The 19,937-nt window shown below is 36.6% G+C and overlaps 2 protein-coding genes across 3 annotated transcripts in view; both read left to right on the top strand.

Moving 5' to 3' along the window:
- Window positions 1-4,012, top strand: part of fubp3 (far upstream element (FUSE) binding protein 3) — a 34,699-nt gene extending 30,687 nt beyond the window's left edge. For both annotated transcript variants that reach the window (XM_065251033.1, XM_065251032.1), the window contains 3 exons: window positions 840-911; window positions 1,006-1,130; window positions 2,497-4,012. In XM_065251033.1, the coding sequence (XP_065107105.1) occupies window positions 840-911; window positions 1,006-1,130; window positions 2,497-2,505 (206 nt within the window). In that variant the 3' untranslated portion in view covers window positions 2,506-4,012. The remainder of the gene's footprint in view (window positions 1-839; window positions 912-1,005; window positions 1,131-2,496) is intronic.
- Window positions 4,013-8,451: 4,439 nt separating this feature from the next.
- On the top strand, window positions 8,452-13,250 carry LOC135732751 (PR domain zinc finger protein 12-like). Its single transcript, XM_065251031.1, has 5 exons — window positions 8,452-8,717; window positions 10,769-10,959; window positions 11,112-11,267; window positions 11,793-11,904; window positions 12,725-13,250. The coding sequence occupies exons 1-5, from the start codon at window positions 8,510-8,512 to the stop codon at window positions 13,159-13,161; spliced, it is 1,104 nt and encodes a 367-aa protein (XP_065107103.1). The 5' UTR covers window positions 8,452-8,509; the 3' UTR covers window positions 13,162-13,250.
- Window positions 13,251-19,937: the final 6,687 nt, after the last annotated feature.

Raw genomic sequence — 19,937 nt, 5'->3', positions numbered from 1 at the left:
CTAAAGTTTGACATTTCGGATACATTTTGGACCGGAAGCAAATAGGGGTTTTGTTGGTCATTCTTGGATATTTTAAGTTTTTATTTAGATAGAAATCCGTTCTTCCAGCTCATACATGGTGAACCAAACGGTTTCTTTGGAAACTGCAAAATAAATAGTCGGAAGTTTTGGCCTGTTGGATATATTGAATAAATTCATAATTAATTTTCCAAGGTCCATTTAAATGTTGTTTTTCTTCAAAGTCTGTCCAATCTGTGACTTAAAAAACAGATTTTGTTTTGTTTGACTCGCTTTAGTAAGACCTTTACAAGTCACTGAAGAAAATGCTAGCAAGTTAACAAGAAATCAAGCGGGACCCAGAGTTCATTTTAAATTTAAGTTTTTTTTATTTCTTCCTTAAGTCAAAAACACCAAATGCAAATTTTATGATTTGCTAAATTAATTCCAAAACAAGAATAGATGTGAATTTGTGCCGGGCGACGCAAATTGACTAAGATTGTTGCGACTGTGTGATACACACTTCAATCCTGTCTCAATGGTGTAAGTTACAAAGTTTCAACTCGAGGATGAAATTCACGAGTTGTCACGCAAGCCAATCAGCAAAGAGTTTATTGACAAGTCTTGATTGATACGTCTTTTTGTATCAGAAGATGGAGGACAACATTGTTTTCTGTGAAAAATAAGTAATCTTGCGAGTACAGAAATGTCACTTTGGTGGGCACACACAATGCTCGGCCCCACTGCTTACAGGCAAATGCCTATCATTGGATATAGTCTGTACTCCTGCATTTATCCCATTGTGTGATGTTTATGATAATTTCGTCTTGTCGTCTGTGCAGGTCAACAGAACCAGGGCCAAAGCAGCGGACCGGACTACAGCAAAGCCTGGGAAGAGTATTACAAGAAACAAAGTGAGAACGACAACATTCTCATTGACTTTTGCTCGGCGTCATTCTCGCACGATTTCTCATTTCCATCCTCTCTTGTTCATGTCTCTGTCGACAGCTCAAGCGGCCGGACCCGGATCTCAGCAGAGTTCCCCTCCGGATTACAGCGCTGCCTGGGTGGAGTACTACAGACAACAGGAGGCGTATTACAGCCAGGGACAGACACAGGCTCCCGGCCTTCCGGTAAACGCACGCGAATCACCACCGCTTTAAAACATGTAGTATCGTTTATGGGGGCTCGTCCGGGATATGAACCCGGGACCTCACGCACTTCACGCGAGAATCAAACCCCATACCAATTACATAACCTGATTGGTAGGGTTCAACAATATATCAAAATGATCAAAATGCAGCAGTAGTTTGCAATAACTGAGTCATTTTAATAATCATAAAGGTAATGTATAGTTATTGTTTTAGCAAAGAGATTGGCATACGTTTGTTTATTGCATATTTTCAGTTTTTAAACATTTTAATAAGATCAAATAGATTTTTAAAACTTAAAGCATATACTACGCAGGGGTTTCCCGCAGAAAATGTGTTGGTTAAGGTGGTAGGGTTTGGCGAGTGGGCGGGGCAGAGGGTGTGGCATCAAAGGGGCAGGGCAATATGCATCATGATGATAAAATTTTGAATAATTTTTATTTAAAACACTCAAATAAAACTTAATTTTGAAGAAACTATGACAGAAAATGAACTCATACTAGATTATTAATAAATTAAATGTTTTTAAAAGAAGGTTAAAGCGCGTCCACGCTATTCTCCAAGATGTTTTATCAACTGGCTAGTTATCCTCCAGACAGTGACGGTCCGGACCACGTCTTTCTCATTTCGGCCGTGTGGCACACATACGCGCTATTCTCCGAGATGCACTTGGCGGTGCAGCAATTTTTTTGGGCTGCTTTTTTTTTTGGACGACCTAGTTAAGGCGGTAGGGTTTCCAAGCTTAGGCGGGCCACCTGAACTGAAATGTGCTGCGGGGAAACCCTGGTATGGCATATTGTTTTTTATTGCTTTATTTAGCAAGTTACCGTTATGCGCATTAGTCTTAATACCGCGCAGCCCTACTGATTGGTAAAAACAGAACAACTATATAAGCTAAAATATTGTAGCAAAAGCTAACAATACATATTATTGCTTAAAATTGTAAACAAAAGTATGCCAAAAATCATTAGGATATTAAGTAAAGGTCATTTTACATGAAGATATTTTGTAAATTTACTACCATAAATATATTAAACATTTATTTATCATTACTAATATGTGTTGGACTTCATTTGTACAACTTTAAAGGCGATTTTCTCAATATTTCGTCCTGTCCTACCAAACCCTTGATCAAAGGAAAGCTTAATTATTTATCTCAATTTAAAAAAGAAATGTACCCTTATGACCGGTTTTCTGGTCCAGGGTCTCACATATATCAAATGATCTTTCTTGAATATGCATACGAGTATTTCTGTTCCCAATATAATAACGCACCCTTTGGTATTTTACTGCTTGATGAAATAATTGTTGTGCATGTGGTAAAAGTTTTGCTCCCTGTGTCCCGCAGGATCATTAAACGGGACGACTCCAGACCCTTTAGTTGAAGATTTTTGAATCACTGCGAGGAGGAAACAGACCTTTTGTAACAGAGGTTTCTAGATTTGCAACGCCTTGAAGACTTTTACTTTTTTCTTAGTAAGAAACACTAGCTGTAGAATGACTTATATGATTTAAAAAGAGAGAACTATTTCTAAATCAGGACGTAAAATTGTTACTAAATACTTGTGTACACCGTTGTTATCCGAATGGGCGATTTCTGGGTTCCTTTTTGGACCGTTTCAGAGTTTGTTTTCTATTCTTCCTTTTTAACTGAACTGCGTCATCGCCAAAACGAACCCCGGAATTGTAACATTTCATCAATCGCGCAATATGATCTATTATTTTTCTAGTCTCGTTGCAATAAAATGATTGTGGGCTTAGCAGTCTTGAATACGTTATGGTTTTGTTTTTGTCATGAAATGTTTTAAGAATGTGTACAAAATGTGTTTTCTTTCTATTTTTCTTTTACATAAATGCATTTTAATTCAGTGATATAAAAAACTGTGATGATGTTTTTGTTACAGAAAAATATATTCTTTTGTTACGCAAAAACCAATATGTGTAATGTTGTTGGCAAATGACAGTTCCTGATGTAATTCCTCATGTTCTTTGTATTCTCTTTTCATTGTCATTTTATTGTACTCTGGTTAACGAAAAGGTGCAATATCTTATTTCAGTTTTGAAACAAAGATAGATTTCTCTAATATTTTGACAGATGTCTAACTTGTAGTTCTTAGAGATATTTTTTTAGACGTATGAAAATGTAATGGATAATTTTTTTATTACCGTGATTTGGCGGGGAAGCGGGGGGGGAACGTGCTCATGCGTATTTGTGAGGTTGTTTTTTTGCTGTCTTGTTAAACTATGTATGTGTGCTCGCTCAGATACTTGACTAAATACTTTATTTAAAATATCTATATATATATATATATATAATTAAATCAAAGAGTTTTTGTCCTTCATTTTGCAGGAAAACGGTCCCTGTTTTCTGTTCTGTTTTCATACTGAAATTTGTCAAAGATTGTGAATGTGTAATAATTTGAAATTTGATGTTGCATCTTGCTGTCGGATGAGAGGTTTTATGTATGTTCTTTAAACTTAAACTTTAAAGCGTTCAAGACTGCTAAGCCCGTGAAAGCCTACCTGTGTATTGATTAATTGTAGTTTTTTATATTCTGAGTATTGGATGATCAAAGTTCTGTCTTATTTGGTACCACCCACCCAGTTTCTCTGAAGCCCCAACCAGTACACGCCGTGGACATCTGTACGGTCCCAATCCAGTAACTTTTTAATTCTGTTTTTTCTTTCTACTCTGTGTGATCTAATATATGTATGATTGATTGATTAGTTACAAATTGATCTAGTATTAACTTCATTGCTTAATGAAAAGGGATATTATAATTTTGAAATGTTTAATTTTAGTGTTTTCTTTTCTTCCTCATGTGTACAGGTAACTCGTGTATTAAAACTTTCGAAAGACGACACATTTTTGTGTTTTCCTTTGCTTTGATTTATCTTTTCTAGTTGGTCTTTTTTGGGTTTGGGATCTTTAAACATTCCCGTTTTAAAGATTCACACGTATTGGATGGTGACTTTTGTAACTATTCTTTTTTTCTGTATAATTTCTGCTGTGTATAGAAGATTTTTTTAAAGGTTATGTTGCTTTATAACCTTTAACATCTGAAATAAATGGCTAGCAAGTTAAATGTGGTAAAATGTAGTTCATTTGCTGATAAATAAATAGACTAAATTTAAACTTTTAGCAAATAACCACGCTTTATCTCCGCAGAAAGGCCTGTATTTAAAACAGTTTATGCCGCTATCTGTGTATGCAATAGGGCTGCAAGATATTGAAGATAAGATTTACGGTAAAGCTGTAATTTTGTATTAAAAAAAATACTTCAATCGATAGCACCTAAAACTTTGTCCTGCTTACATTTTCTTACAATAGTAGTTTTCACTTAAAGTAAATTGCAAAGCTTTTACCAATTTAAGTAATTATTTCTTTATGTCTTCCACCATAAATTAAACGTGAGAAAATTTAAGTTGGTCTCTTTTTAAGTGTTGCCATTTTTGGTCATTTTCAAGAAGAGCCATCTTTCACTTTTTGCAGTGTATAACAGCATCTCTCTCGCCAATATCTCTGCTATTAGCATTGACTTAAAACTCTGACTACATAACTTTGTGAAGTATTCAAATAATTTAGTTAATGTGATAAAAGCAAATTCACATTGCGATATGCAATTTTGTGATATTGTGCTATTTTTGTGGCATCTTGCGCAATTGAAATTCAAGTTAATTTCATGCAGTTTTAGTTTAGTTTTTGCGTGATTGTAGTTTTGTGTTATGAATTCAGTTCACATTTTGTTCACACAGCAGCAGAAAACAGATCTCAGTCCTGTTAATTCACTTGTGTTTAGGTATTTTTATGCAATTGTTGGGAGTAACGTCGACCTGCATCCTACCTAAAAGAATAAAATCTGTGAATTCAGATTAATGAAACCGTAAATGTGGATTTTTTTTTAACCCTACACTGTAAAAAATTAGCTGTAATTATGCAGCTGTTTGCCAGTAACTTACTGTAGGTAATTTCATGTTCATTTAACTTTGAACAAACTGTTGCCAGTAAATAACATGAATGTAAAATCTACAGTAAGTTACTGGAAACCAGCTCCCAGTAATACAGTAATTTCTACAGGCATTTTTTACAGCGTACCTGTTCGTATAAACCATTTTCAATCTGCTTCTGTCTGCTGTAGTATGTACAGGACATTATAAGGGAAATTCAATACGGCTGTCAGTTTTGAACACAAAGCCTTGTGTTTTCTTTAGTAATGATGTCAGAGTTCATTACTGCTAAAAAGCTCTCATACGTGATTGTATATGCTTTAGTTTTTGAATCGCAGATAATGTTTGACCCTTGTTACTGTCAGAGATGCTGTAATGATTTGTGTGTGTGTATGAACAGTCGGCGGTGGTTTTGTGGGCAGTAAATGGTCTAAATGGATTTTTAAACACAGATGAGATTTCCTCAGATCAACCCTCAGGGCGTCCACAGAGACCAGATCCAGTTTGTCTTTTGTCAGATAAGTAGTCTGAGTTGCTTCTGTGTCTTTTGGTTTTTGGGAACTGATTGTGAGAGGTAATTAAATATAGGCTATAAAAAAGCTTTTAATAATTCTAATGTTGGATAAGCACTTGTTGAAATCTGTGAATGGCAGGGGTTTCAGTAAACACAATAAATGTTTTTACATGCTAAGAACAGAAAATATTTAATGCTGCTACACTGTAAAAAATAATTTGCTGCCTTACATTTTTTTGTTGAATCAACTCGGATTTACAAGTCAGTTCAGCTTACTATTATTTATCTTAAGAGACGGACACTACTTGAGTATTTTAAGTAAATTTTCCAAGAATCTGTGCTTTATCAGAGTGTTTGTCTTGGGAAAAAAATTACTATATTCTAAAGCATAGAATCACACTGTGTATTGCTTTTATATATTGTATATTAAAATTGATTTAATAACTTATTACATAAAATTGTTTACTTTTACTTTTCTTGAGTAAAAGTACAAAAGTACTTTTTAATTAAGTAAAAGTAAAAAAATACTAGATGTTTAATATACTTAAATATTAAATATAAAACCAAAAACTTGAACTTATCAAATGTAGTGGAGTAAAGATTATGATAATATGCTTTGGAATGTATGTTTTCCAAAGAAAAACACTGATAAAATACAAATACTTAAAAATGTACTTTTATGTAGTAAGTTAAGTAGTGTCCGGCTCTGTTTATCTTGACTAGAGATGAGTTGTTATAACTTAGAAAATTAAGTTAACTTTTCTCATAAGTTGTGACAACTCCTCTCGGTTGACATGACTTGTAAATCTGAGTTGATTTAACAAATAAATTTAATGCAGCAAAGTATTTTTACAGTGTAGGATTCAGGAGACTGTGATTATTTATCACTGTAAAAAATGGTGCTGTAGTTATGCAGCTGTTTGCCAGTAACTTACTGTAGATTTAAATGTATGTTTTTTACTGGCAAACGTTTGTTCAAAGGAATATACATTAAACATTAACACATCTTTGTCTTTACAGAATAAACTATAAAATAAGAATCTCAGGCAAACCATTTTCTTTTTCTTGTCAACCTTTTTCTGTGTTTTCCTTCAGATTTTAGTTCCCAAAATGCTTTCCATAAGGCTGTTATTTTAGTTTTATTCTGTAAAGATAAAGACTTGTTCATGTTAATTGTTTATTTAACATCGAACAAATTGTATCCAGTAAATAACATACATTTAAATCTACAGTAAGTTACTGGCAAACAGCTGCCATGAATACTGTAATTTCTACAGACATTTTTAACAGTGAAGTTTTTATTTTAGGATTTTATTTGCTGACACTATGAACATGACAAAAGTTATTCTGTATAAACATAAAGAGGTTATATGTTTATAGTTGTTGTAGTATCGTCTTGTATGTGAATATATCTTTGTGTGTAAAGGGGTCCACACCAAATCTCCTGACCGCAGCTTACAGCTCTCCTGCATTTATTTTATTTCCTTCTCTTGCTTTTTTCATAAACAATGAAACAACGTATTGTGCATTTTCTAGCTGATTTAAATGTTTTACAGTGCTGGAGCAGAAAGAGTGAAACCGGTGGTCCAAGTGGAGAAAACACACATATGTATGTATTGTACGTATTTGTATTCATCTTGATTTTGCATTGACAATATTAAGTTTTTTTATGCAATTCTGTGCTAATTCAGTGTTAATTATATTAAATTGTTTTACTCTCTATTGGTCTCTTGGGTTCAGACTCTTCCCCTCCTGTAGATTTAATCTCAGTCACGCTGATCTAGGAACAGAAACATTACAATCTGAAAGTGTCTAACATTTATTGACACAACAGTGATAATGTTGCTTATTTGGGTATTTCTGGAAAATGAATATAATGAAGAATCAGTGATGGCACCTTATTAATAACTAACAAAAAATGTATTTACACACATATACACTATATGCACATGTCTATGTAAGCATATATGCATGTCATAAAGCATAAGTTAAAATTTGTTTATATGCAAATTTTTAAGTTATTAACCCAATAATTAAAAAAATTATTTCAGATTAGACTTATCTTTTATAATAGGTTCTTAAGATAATAGTTTCAATGAGGGGTTTAATTATGATCACACAAAAAATTATAGTTAAGGCAAAATTGCTCAAGCTTTGGGCTATACTACCTTCATTGTAGTTGCATTGCTATAATATGTCCTCATTATATACTCCTAATATAATTATAATAACGACAATACATTTTGGGGGGATTTGTAAACATTTAATATGTCTGCATACATTACTAAAGCAATACTCAAATAATGGGTTGAAAGTATGTTTTTTTTTTTGTAGCATTTGTTTTCTCATCAAATATGTTTTATTATGGGTTTTGTTGCCAATTGTAAACCTACAATTGAACCACTCTTATTGTTATAATTAACAAAAAAGCCTTTAATAAAGATATATATATATAATGCAGAATAATGAGATATTTTCTGTCTATATTGGCAGCTGGTTAAATGTGTGAAAATAATTGCAGCCTGTAATTTGTTAATAGACCCTATACAGGTGTCCAACCACGTATGTCTCTCTCTCTTTCTCTCTCTCTCTCTCTTTCTCTCTCTCTCTCTCCCGCACACACACACACACACACACACACATTAAAGTCTCTCACTGTGTGTCTTTAAGAGGGGTGGCTCCACCAGGAGGGTTTTTTTCTCAAAGGAAACAAGTGTATAGCAGAGGAGGGGGGTCATCAATAACTAATTAGAGAGAGAGAGAGAGAGAGAGAGAGAGAGAGAGGGGAGCTGAGAGAGCCACAGGCTGATATAAGTGGACCTGATCCAGAGAGACCTCAGCATTTCCCAACTCAGCATCTTTTAGGTTTGGCAGTGCTTCAGGAGAGCTGTGAGCAGTTATGGGTTCGGTTCTGCCCGCTGAGGCTCTGGTGCTGAAGTCCAGGTTCAGATCTCAGCTGTGTGAAATCATCACCTCTGACATACTGCACAGTTTTCTGTACGGCAGGTGGAGAAATGTGCTTGGTGAACATCTCTGTGAAGAGAAACAACATCTGAGTCCAAAAACTGCGTTCACAGCTGAGGTTCTGGCCCAGTCCTTTACTGGAGGTGAGACAACTTTACAGACCATTTTTAGAGTATTTATTTAAACAAAATAATGTCTCTCAAAGTAAGCTAAATATTTTAAAAACCAACGCAGGAATTAAAGATTTTATTCGTATGTTGGATGATTATTTAAATTAATGCGTAATGAAATGCGCTGTACAGATAAATTAATTATAAACTTTAAAATGATTGAAAATAGAGAGAGTTAAAATATATTGCATTTGCACGGTTTATTGCGATATTATAGTCGAGCTTCACAATTAATTGTAGATATTATTGTTCATTTAAAAAGACGATTTAAGTTCTCCTGGTTGTATCCATTAAACAAAACCATTAAATAAATAAATAGGACACAAAACATCATTTTGTGTTTTTATGTGTCTTACAGATTTTTTTCCGTTTTCCTCTTTAAGTTTGGGGTTATGTTTTATTTTAGATTTTACAAAAGTCTCAAATGTAGAGCGTCGTCTCGATTGCGCTTCACAATTATTTCTGTCCTGGGAACTGCGCGATACTAAGTTGCAATGAATAGCTGAAATAAAGCGTGACCCTCCATTTACGCGTCATTTTCCATGCAAAACGGAGGGAAAATAAAAGCAAAGATGAAATGAAGGCAAGTCTCATCTTTGGTAATCTCTGCTGTCAGTGGGAATAAACTCTCTTCCCATGCAGCGTTGGGAATTTTTCTTCCCAAGATCTCCGCGGGCTCTTTTGGCGACCTGCTCTCCGTCGTTTCCCACTTTGTCTCTTTTCTTTTGGCCCATTTAACCCGCTTAAGACGCTGAAAGGCGCATTTACAGGGTTTGTTAGGCGTGTAACTGCTGTGGGCTGAATGCAGGAGGGTTTTAAATGCATTTGGTTAACTTTGTGCTTGACCTGAGAAAGGCAAAGAAAAGCTTCCAGTTCCCGGAGCTCTATTGCGCATTCAGGAATCTCCGGACAGTCTCTTTCCACTCTTGGCATCTCTGTTTCTCTCCATTAACACGCCGTGAACGCTTCATTCTGTCTCCATTCACGTCATGTCAACCATCTATAATCGCCTTTCCATTTTTGTTTGCGAAATTCCTGGTGCTTTTAAACAAGCCACGGCTTCATTCAGCGCTCATTTATTGCTACAAAGTTGCAGAAGGGATAATGAATTTGGAATGAGTCGATGGAGAATCATGAATATCACCATACAGCAGAATGAATGAAGGATTTCACCTCTGCTCCTCCGGCTTTTCTTCTGCCTTTTGTTTTTAAGCGATTCAAATTTCTTTGATTTGGACATTAAATGCGAGTGCCTGTCAATGGAAGCTGAATGCGCTTTTTTGCAGTTTCCCTCCCCAACATTTTACGCTTTTTAATCCTGTTAGGAGAAGGTCATATTTCGTGACCAAAATAATAATAATATTCATACAATCCATTGCCATTGCGAGCGCATTTTATTTTTCCGATTAAAAAGTATTTCAGTACGGTCAAGTTAGCCTACTTTTAATTTAGTAAAGTAAAACAAATACAATTATTTCGTTTTCTATAATTTTCCTAATTATTAAATGTTAAACGAAAGTATTTTACTTTGCCAAAGAAAGAGATTATTAAAGTGCATTGTCATAAATAGCTTTATTTATTAAGTTATTTTATGCATGAGCAATATTTATGTATATGTCAATAGATTTGGATAATTAATTTGACTAACAATCATGTTTTTTACGACTCAAATTTATAGAAATTTTCTCCATTTTAAATGTTTAAAGTGATTCAATGAAAAGGCATTAATATAGTACTGCTTTAAATAATTTAATGTTCTTGTAGCTCAGATAGCAACCCATTATTGGGCTTATTGGGTTTGATTTCCAATAAGCACATACAGTACATTTATAATCAGTTTTTAAATCAGTTTTGTGTCCACCAAATGCATGACTAAATAGGAGACATCAAATGCATTGCCACAGGCTGATTTCAACTAAAGTGTCATAACAAGTAATATTATTATTCCCATTATATTCCTGTTTTAAACAAAGCATGCCAATAACCTGAAAATGATTGATATTCATGATGCTGATGTCCTGCAGAGGTCCAGAAGCTGTCGAGTCTGGTGTTGCCCACTGAGGTCATCATCGCTCAGAGTTCAGTCCCTGGAGAAGGTCTGGGGATTTTCTCCAAGACATGGATCAAAGCAGGAACCGAGATGGGGCCGTTCACCGGGAGGGTCATCCCTCCTGAGCATGTGGACCTTCAGAAGAACAATAACCTCATGTGGGAGGTGTGTGTGACAGAAACCTCATTATTCTGCATCTATTATCTCAGCACACTAATATGCATTTTATTTTAAATATAGAGAAATAACACTTTTGTGTCTAGCTCTCTTTAAAAAACCTATAAACTTAATGACATGATCCATGCATGTGTGTTTAGGTGTTCAATGAGAACGGGACCGTCCGGTGTTTTATTGATGCCAGTCAGGAGGAACAGCGTAGCTGGATGACCTACATTAAATGTGCTAGAAATGAACAGGAGCAAAACCTGGAAGTGGTTCAGATTGGCACCAGCATCTTTTACAAAGCTTTGGAGGTACACAACCTTCTTTAATCGTATATTTTCATTGTATTGTAAATGCACAAGAAGTTCACGAGCCAGAATCATAATTGTACTAACAAGAAGAAAGCTGAGATCATCTGGAATAAAACTGGAAATAAATCTGGAAAAAAAGAAAATGTTCTGTACATTTCTTAATCCTAAAAGAAAAGAAATATATCAGATTCTGAGCAAAATCTGTCACGAATCACAAATGTAAAAGTCTAATACATTGGATGATCATGTTAGGTCCATAAAGACAAGTGGAGATATTTCAGATATTTTGGCTACATTTAGGCAAATGGAGGACATGAATGTACAAAATACTAACACCTTCTTAAATGTTATTTTATAATTTATCTTTATCCTCAAATGGTTGTGCTGATAATATAAATTGTAAAAATTGTTCCCATTTTTTAATTAGAAAAATTATTTTGCATTGCATATATTGTATATATACATATATATTTACATACAAAAGGTAATTTTAATAAACATTAGTGATCATTTTTTCATCTACAGACAATTCCACCAGACCAGGAATTGTTAGTGTGGTATGGAAATTCCCACAACACTTTCCTTGGTATTCCTGGTGTGCCGGGCACAGAGGAGGAACACCAGAGAAAGAGAAACGGTATGTTTGTGTGTCTGAATGTTAAGCTGATAACAATCAGGGCAGTGTCAGAGATAATCTCATTATGCTTTGTTGAGTTGAGCTTTATTGCTAAATTAGCCAGAGGTTAAGAGTTTAAGGAAAGAATGCAAGATTTTAATCTGAGAGATCCACGTGCGCCCCCTAGCGGTAAATGTTCGAGACTGCCGCTTGAGTTCAAACACTATTTAAAAATAAAAAACATTTAATGCATGCATTTTTATTATTAACAAATATTTATATGGAATAATACAAATTATAATATTACAATAAAACTAACAGGCTTTGTCACCCATAATGGTATTTTTTATTCGAAACTTTAACCTAGAATAAACCCAAATTCTCACTTAAAAAAATCTTTCTTATTAAAAACAAAACAAAAACTCCCAAAAAACTCGAACAATATGAGCTACTGTTAAAAACAGTTCGTTTTTATATTTCACTTCCTGTATGTGATGTTTACATGTTTACATAATTAATTAATTAATTAATTATTATTATTATTATTGTATTATTCATTAAAAATTACCATTTATTTTTACTTTCACATAGTTGTGATCCATTATCGTCGTCTTTAGGAAACCAAAATATGTTTTTGTATTTTCGACAAGGTATTTGACCCAGAGTTCAGTTTAGCCACTAGCAAGACCGGAAGTTAAGGTCCAGACACGTAACCGCGACAACTCGCGTGCGTCCGATTAAATCGTATAAAGAAAAATACCATGTAATTTTCACAAAGTTAAGCAAACTGAGTACAACATTGGTCTGTTGTGTTAAACGTGTGCTTTATTCTTCTGCACAGACGACTCACACATGTGTGATGCTGCACCTTCTTCCCTGACCACCACCACATCCTCCTCATCATCATCATCAGCTGCGAGTCGCATGCGCTGCGTCATCTGTCACCGTGGCTTCAACTCCCGGAGTAACCTGCGCTCGCACATGCGCATCCACACCCTGGACAAACCTTTCGTCTGCCGTTTCTGCAATCGTCGTTTCAGTCAGTCGTCCACCCTCCGCAACCACGTACGACTTCACACCGGCGAGCGGCCCTACAAGTGTCACGTCTGTCAGAGCGCGTACTCGCAGCTGGCAGGCCTACGGGCTCACCAGAAGAGTGCCAGACACCGACCGACCGGCTCCAAATCTGAGGCGGGACAGTCTTCGCCTCCACCGACACCGATGCCGTCCATTTCTCATCCTGCATTGCTCCATCACATCCCTACCATGGTGCTCTGAGAGTACAGAAAGGGATGAACTTTTACGCAGAGTCTAGTGCACTTTAAACCCCAGAGACACGGCACACTTCAGCTTGTTTTATGAACCATCAAGTGCAGTGTTTCCGCTATATACATTCAACCGTGGCGGCCCGCCACTCATAAAACATCCCCGCCACGCCTGCGGTTGTGGATAGAAGGGATACAGCAAACGAAATCTCGTTGGATGAGCACTGTTTTATCCTAATCCTTTAACCAAACCCAACTCTAAACACAAAATTTCACACGATTGTAGGATGTATTTGTATCTAATTTAGCCAGAACCGCTGTTTTCATCCTAATAATCCTACCTCCAAATCTAATCCGTAACTTTTCGGCATTTGCTGTATCCCTTCTAGACAAAACCCACAGCGGGAGCTCGCAAAAAAGCTACTGCGAGACTGGCTGTCTTGAAATAAATTCCTTTCTGGATTTGCGTTGTTCACTCATTTATAAATAAATCTCCTAAAATATCATAATTTCCTCCATGGGTTTAGTTTCATGCACAAATAGATTTAAATCAACAGAGGATTATTAAGCGTTTCTGTTTTGAGAAATAATAATAAAATAAATAAGCCTACACGAAATATGTTGCACTTAAATAATTATTAAATTGACTAAACGAATAAAAAAGTATTTGAGTTTCTGTTCTTTTTTGTGACGCGCTCTAAAACCAAACCAGCAGAAAGCACGTCATGTTTTTAATGATTATAAATAAGCACAAGGTTTTCTCCTTATTGTGAGTTTACAAAAATAAAAATACATCATTTGAAGTTTCGAATGTTGTTTTACTTTTATCTTTATGACTATAAATTTAGGGTAATTTAAGCTGCAAGGTCATCACGCATATGATGTTCACCGGCGCATATCTACACCAACACAGCGCAGGGCTGCGAGAAAAGACATTATTAAACTTTTGATTTAACATATTACGAGTTTTTGGACATTCATTTGGAATCACTGTACTCATATTATCAACTTATCTGGCCATTAGTTATTCAGTATAGGCTATAAGCGCAGCGCACTGCTGAGCGCTCAGCTGTCAGTCAATCGTCTGTGCTTTAGATCGACACTCACAAAGTTTCACATTAAATGATAAGATATTTGTCCAAAAACAAAAGGCTAAATACTGAATACTACTTATATGCGACTGCAAGACATTAATAGTCGAATCTGTTTGTAAGGAAACTTACATTATTCCCGTGGAAGAGAAGAACGTTGGTAATAGAAACTTGAGGCAGACGGTGAGACTGTTTTATCTGTTTTCAGACGAAACAGCAGGGTCGGGGTACCCGCGGGTGAACCGCATAATATTTGATCTAACGGGTGTAATAGGCTATTCGCGTGTCATTTGTGTTGTAGATGCAGGTCGGGACTCAATAGACAAGATTAAATGCGGGTCTAACATCCAAGACCAAAATTCGACTCGTTTTTAAATGACCCGTGCTTATTTGTGTTTAAGATCTGTCTGAAGACCGGTAAAGGTTTATATTTAACTGCGCGATTTGCGGTGTGACCGGCTCGGGGTCACAGTCTTTATGTCAAATGGTACGGGTGTGAAATAAAATAGCTGCTGATGTCGGATAACTGGTCGGTTGTTCTGTCAATCACAGCGGTGCGGATTATCAAACAAGACTGCATGACTTTGTAACAGCTCTGTACGCTAAACACGAGGACGAACTTGCAATGCACACTACATTAAAACTACAATGAAATATCCAAACTACTTACGCAGCTGTGTAACGTTTTTTTAAGAAAATACAGTTTAGATCAAACATAGAAAAGCAATATGCTATAAATATAAGGAAAAGTAAATGACAGCGTGAAAATGATAAAAAAATACATGTTAGTTTACTGTAGCCTATATTCTACATTAATTTTTTTTTTACATTTATAATCATCATGGGCGCCCCCTGCCGCCACAGCTGAAAAAAATCCTAGAGGAAACACTGAAGTGTTTACCATTAAAACCAGTAAAAACAACAGTTCTTTATGCAGTGTGTATTGGGTCTTATTCCAGAAGAATTGAATGATCTTCTACTGGTTCCCATCCACCACATTCCATTAAAACCAATATCCCATTATAACCATTAAATCCATGAGAATTTCTCAGGTGGTTTCTTTTGTTTTAGTCAGCTGAGGTTGTCAGCAATAAAAAAATCACGGCAATGTTTGTTTGCATCTGTAGATCAACTCATGAAAACTCTTAGATATATCTTTCATATGAGTTTTAATATCAGATTAAATGTTAGTTTGTCCTGCATTTCTGCTGTAAAGTTGTTTTATTGTGACACAAATGTCTTACATATGTTACTGTGAAGATGTGCATGCAGCAGAAGGTTCAGGATCAAGCACATGCATACTGTATGTCAGTGTTGATGTAAATATGTTTGTATTTTTGTCTATTGTACAGTAAATAAAACGATTTCAAACACACATAATTGCTCTGCATGCCTTTATTAGCGAGTCCATCATATGAGTAAAATGACTTCAAAGTGCATCGTATGAGTAAAGACACAACATGATCTACTTCTTACTTTATACAAATATTTAAAAATTTTTACAAAAGTGGTTCGTTTACGAGTTTCTGTGTTTAGGAGTCATTTTTTGTTTGTAATGAAACAGCGCCATCTGCCGGTCATTGATTGCTATGCCGTTAGTGGACGTGAGGTTGATGTTGTGGGTGAGTTGTGTTTACTGGTAAAAAATCTAAACACAGACACATTATTGCTACCATTGATTTAAGAAGTTTGTAATTTGTTTAAAACTATATCTACTGCATGTTTATGTGTTTTATTTTATATGCACTATTTTTCAGAAAAACTACTACAGAAAAATATAAAATGTGTCTGTCTGTCCTGTCCCCTCACGTCCGTCTTCCTCTCCTCTCCTCTCCTCTCCTCTCCTATCCTTTCCTGGCATGTGCCAGCCCATCCATTCGTCCTGTCCTATCTTTTCCCATTCCGTCCGTTTATCCTCTCCTGGCCTGTCCCAGCCCATCCCGTCAGTTTCTCCTCTCCCGTCCGTTCATACTGTCCCAACCTGTCTTGTCTTGTCTTGTCTTGTCTCATCCGTTTCTCCTGTCCCATCTTGTCCTGCCCTGTCTGTTTTTCTTCTACTGTCCTGTCCCATCCTGTCCGTCTGTCTGTTTTTCCTTTTCTCTCCTCTCCTCTTCCGGCCTGTCCCGTCCATTTAACCTGTCCCGGCTTGTCCGTTCCCGCCTGTTTGTCTTGTCCAGTCTGTTTCTCCTGTCCAATCCTGTCCCATCCTGTGTCATCTGTTTCTCCTGTTCTGTTCTGTCCTGTCCTGTCCCGTCTGTTTCTCCTGTCCTGTTCCGTCCCATCCTGTCCGTCTGACTGTTTTTCCTCTTCTCTTCCGGCCTGTCTTGTCCGTTTAAACTGTCTCGGCCAGTTCCATCCCATCCTGTCCTGTCTGTTTCTCTTGTTCTGTCCCGTCCCATCCTGTCTGTCTGACTGTTTTTCCTCTCCTCTTCCGGCCTGTCTTGTTTGTTTAAGAAGTGTCCTATCCATTCCCGCCTGTTTGTCCTGTCCCGTCCTGTCCCGTCTGTTTCTCGTGTCCCATCCTGTCCCGTCTGTTTCTCCTGTTCTGTCCTGTCCTGTCCCATCCTGTCTGTCTGACTGTTTTTCCTCTCCTCTTCCGGCCTGTCCCGTCCATTTAACCTGTCCCGGCCTGTCCCGGCTTGTTTGTTCCCGCCTGTTTGTCCTGTCCCGTTTGTTTCTCCTGTCCTGTCCCGTCCCATCCTGTCCGTCTGACTGTTTTTCCTCTCCTCTTCCATCCCTTCCTGTCCCGTCTGTTTCTCCTATCCTGTCCCATCCTGTCCTGTCTGTTTCTCTTGCCCTGTCCCGTCCCATCCTGTCCGTTTGACTGTTCTTCCTCTCCTCTTCTGGCCTGTCTTGGCTGTTTAAGAAGTGTCCTATCCATTCCCGCCTGTTTGTCCCATCCCATCCTCTCCCATCTGTTTCTCGTGTACCATCCTGTGTCGTCTGTTTCTCCTGTTCTGTCCTGCCCCGTCCGTTTATCCTGTCCCGTCCTGTCCTGTCTGTTTCTCTTGTCCTGTCCTGTCCCATCCTGTCCGTCTGTCTGTCTGTTTTTCCTCTCCTCTTCCGGCCTGTCTTGTCCGTTTAACCTGTCCCGGCCAGGCCAGTTCCGTCCCGTCCGTTCCCGCATGTTTGTCCCGTCCGCCCTGTCCCGTCTGTTTCTCCTGTCCTGTCCCATCCTGTGTCGTCCGATTCTACTGTTCTGTCCTGTCCCGTCTGTTTCTCCTGTCCTGTCTTTTCCCTTCTGTTTCTCCTGTCCTGTCCTGTCCGTTTCTCCTGTCCCGACCGTCCTGTCCTGTCCCGTCTACATTATGTAAATCGCACACACAACACAACAGATTTGCACAGCATAATTTACATAATTCTATATCTATCTATATACATAATTGTCCACAATATAAAGATAATAGTGTGCAAGGTATGACAGTATGTGGTGTGAATATCAGATAGTCAATGATGGTCAATTGCGTGTGCGTTGTGAAAAAAGAGTATATAACTTAAGCCTGGATCCCTGTAATATAACATTTCCATGATATAGACTGAATCAAATGTTAGTGATGTATGAAAATGCTACCATACAACATTGATATACCCATTTCATTTGTATGATATTAGGAAAGGGGTGTCTTTAAAAACACTACAGTAATGTGTCTGTGTGTTTATGTGCATCTATATGTGTGCTCAAAGTGAGTATAACTCAGATTTACCTTTAAGAAGAAATAATGTTTTAGTGTTTGACACCTGATAACAAACCTGTACAGACGTTCTTATAACAGCTCCTTATTTTAATCCGTATCTTGCTTTTATGTCATTTCTTTCAGTTTGTTGTTGAAACACTGATGTCGTCATACTGTAAGTACATTTTGTTTCTTCAGCAACACATCTGAATTTAAACTTTGACTCTCTGTAATTGTGCTGTTTAGTTGCTCATTTCTTTATAATTACATGCATGAGTTTTTAATATTAATGTAGAGTCTATGAATATTAAATATTTAAGCTCTGCTTTAAAATCGTCTTTGACAATTGATTCATTGCACGCAGTCATCTAAAAATATGAAATACTGAAATGAGTCAAAATGTTCTTGCTCTTTAACCAGCAGACCCCTGTGCCCCACCACACTTTCTCATTGCCGTGCATTATTACGACTTGTTTAGTAACAACTTCTGAATATTCAGATGATGCATTAGATGAGTGATCGGTAAATAACTGCCACACATTGGAGCTCATGAAGAGAAAGCTTTAAAAACATCATGCAGTTTAAAGATGAACACAATCCACACAACCTTTAATACGAGCATGCTGTACTCTTGTGAGTTGAAAACTATGACTTTAATCTTGCATAGTTTCTCAAATGGTTTGTGAGATTTTTGTGGACTTTGATTTTATCTTTTTGCAAAGTCAATTGTCATTTTGTATGTCTGGTGCATCAGATGACAGTGTGGGTCAATACATCTCATCACTTCCATCTTTACAATATGTAGAATTTACTTAATTTGTAGTTTGCAAGTTTTTGCACTAATATTTTTCAAGTAAATTTCACACAAGTTTCATTTTCATTTTTATTCTCCAAATGTGGTCCAATGCAAAGCATGCTGCAGTAAAAGTCCACTGCCTAGTTAGTTATATCTACCATAATCGTTTTATGCAGTTTCAACACAAAATTAATTTCGAAATTCAAGTGGATTACACATGATAAAATTAAGTTGAATTTACTCAATAATGTGTTAGAATTACGCACATTTTTCTGTTATTTTAACAGAAATTTCGGTAAAAAAAACGAAAATTCTAATATTTTTAATATGGTTTACTAATTTTATTTAGATAAATCTATTAAGGCACACAGTGCCGGTCCTAGATGCTGGGGGGCCCTAAGCAAAGCTTTGTGAGGGGCCCTCTGTCAGTGCATTCAGACCCTTATAGCATAGCACACATACATCTCGGAGACGTCTATTTGATGTCTGTGTTTACATCTGCAAGATGTCTTATTTAAATTGTTTTCTCATCTGCAATACGTCTGTGAGACGTCTCCTAAAAGATGTCATATAGACATATTGAAGATGTCTGCAAGACGTTTTTGATTTAGAATGTATGTAAAGCAGCTCTTTTCCTTTATAAGATGTTTTTACACACCAGATGTATTCCAGATCTCCAGATCTTTACCAGACATCTCACAGACGTACCTGTGCTATCTGGGTAAAACCCAGTCAATGTTGCTGTTAGTTAGTTGTTAACTAACCACATAGTGTATTATCTTATAGCTGTATAATATTCCCATATGCACATTACTTTGAAACCCTGACTGATAAACTTGCTGATTATAACATGAAACATGTATTTGCTGATAAGTTGTTTTGATTTAAAATGTGTTGTGAGAAGCACTACAAAATTTACCTGATCTAAATGAATGTAATGAATCAAATTAAATTACATATAAATACATACTGTTAATACACAGGGGTTAAATTGGGATTTGTTATGTGGGGGGGGGCTCTGTGGGGAGGGGTACTTCGAGGGGTAACATGTTTAATACTGATGACAGCAAAGCCACTGGTGTGTTTCAATGACATTCTGGACCTCTGATAGGATTTGATAAGTTTCAGCTTTAAAAGAGCATTTCACCCGTAGAAACATTAATCTTTATTGAAAGTGTTATATTTGTAGTCGAAATGTAACATACATTTAGAATTTGGTGCCTATTTT

Source organism: Paramisgurnus dabryanus, chromosome 5 (assembly GCF_030506205.2).
Source record: "Paramisgurnus dabryanus chromosome 5, PD_genome_1.1, whole genome shotgun sequence".
NCBI classification, from domain to species: domain Eukaryota; kingdom Metazoa; phylum Chordata; class Actinopteri; order Cypriniformes; family Cobitidae; genus Paramisgurnus; species Paramisgurnus dabryanus.
The sequence above is the reverse complement of the archived record's forward strand: the minus strand, read 5'-3'. Positions and strand labels throughout refer to the sequence as shown.

Coding starts and splice junctions, on each gene's coding strand:
- LOC135732751 (XM_065251031.1), top strand. CDS start 8,510: ATGGGTTCGGTTCTGCCCGCTGAGGCTCTGGTGCTGAAGTCCAGGTTC. Junction 10,960..11,111: donor ACAATAACCTCATGTGGGAG/GTGTGTGTGACA, acceptor ATGTGTGTTTAG/GTGTTCAATGAGAACGGGAC. Junction 11,905..12,724: donor ACACCAGAGAAAGAGAAACG/GTATGTTTGTGT, acceptor TCTTCTGCACAG/ACGACTCACACATGTGTGAT.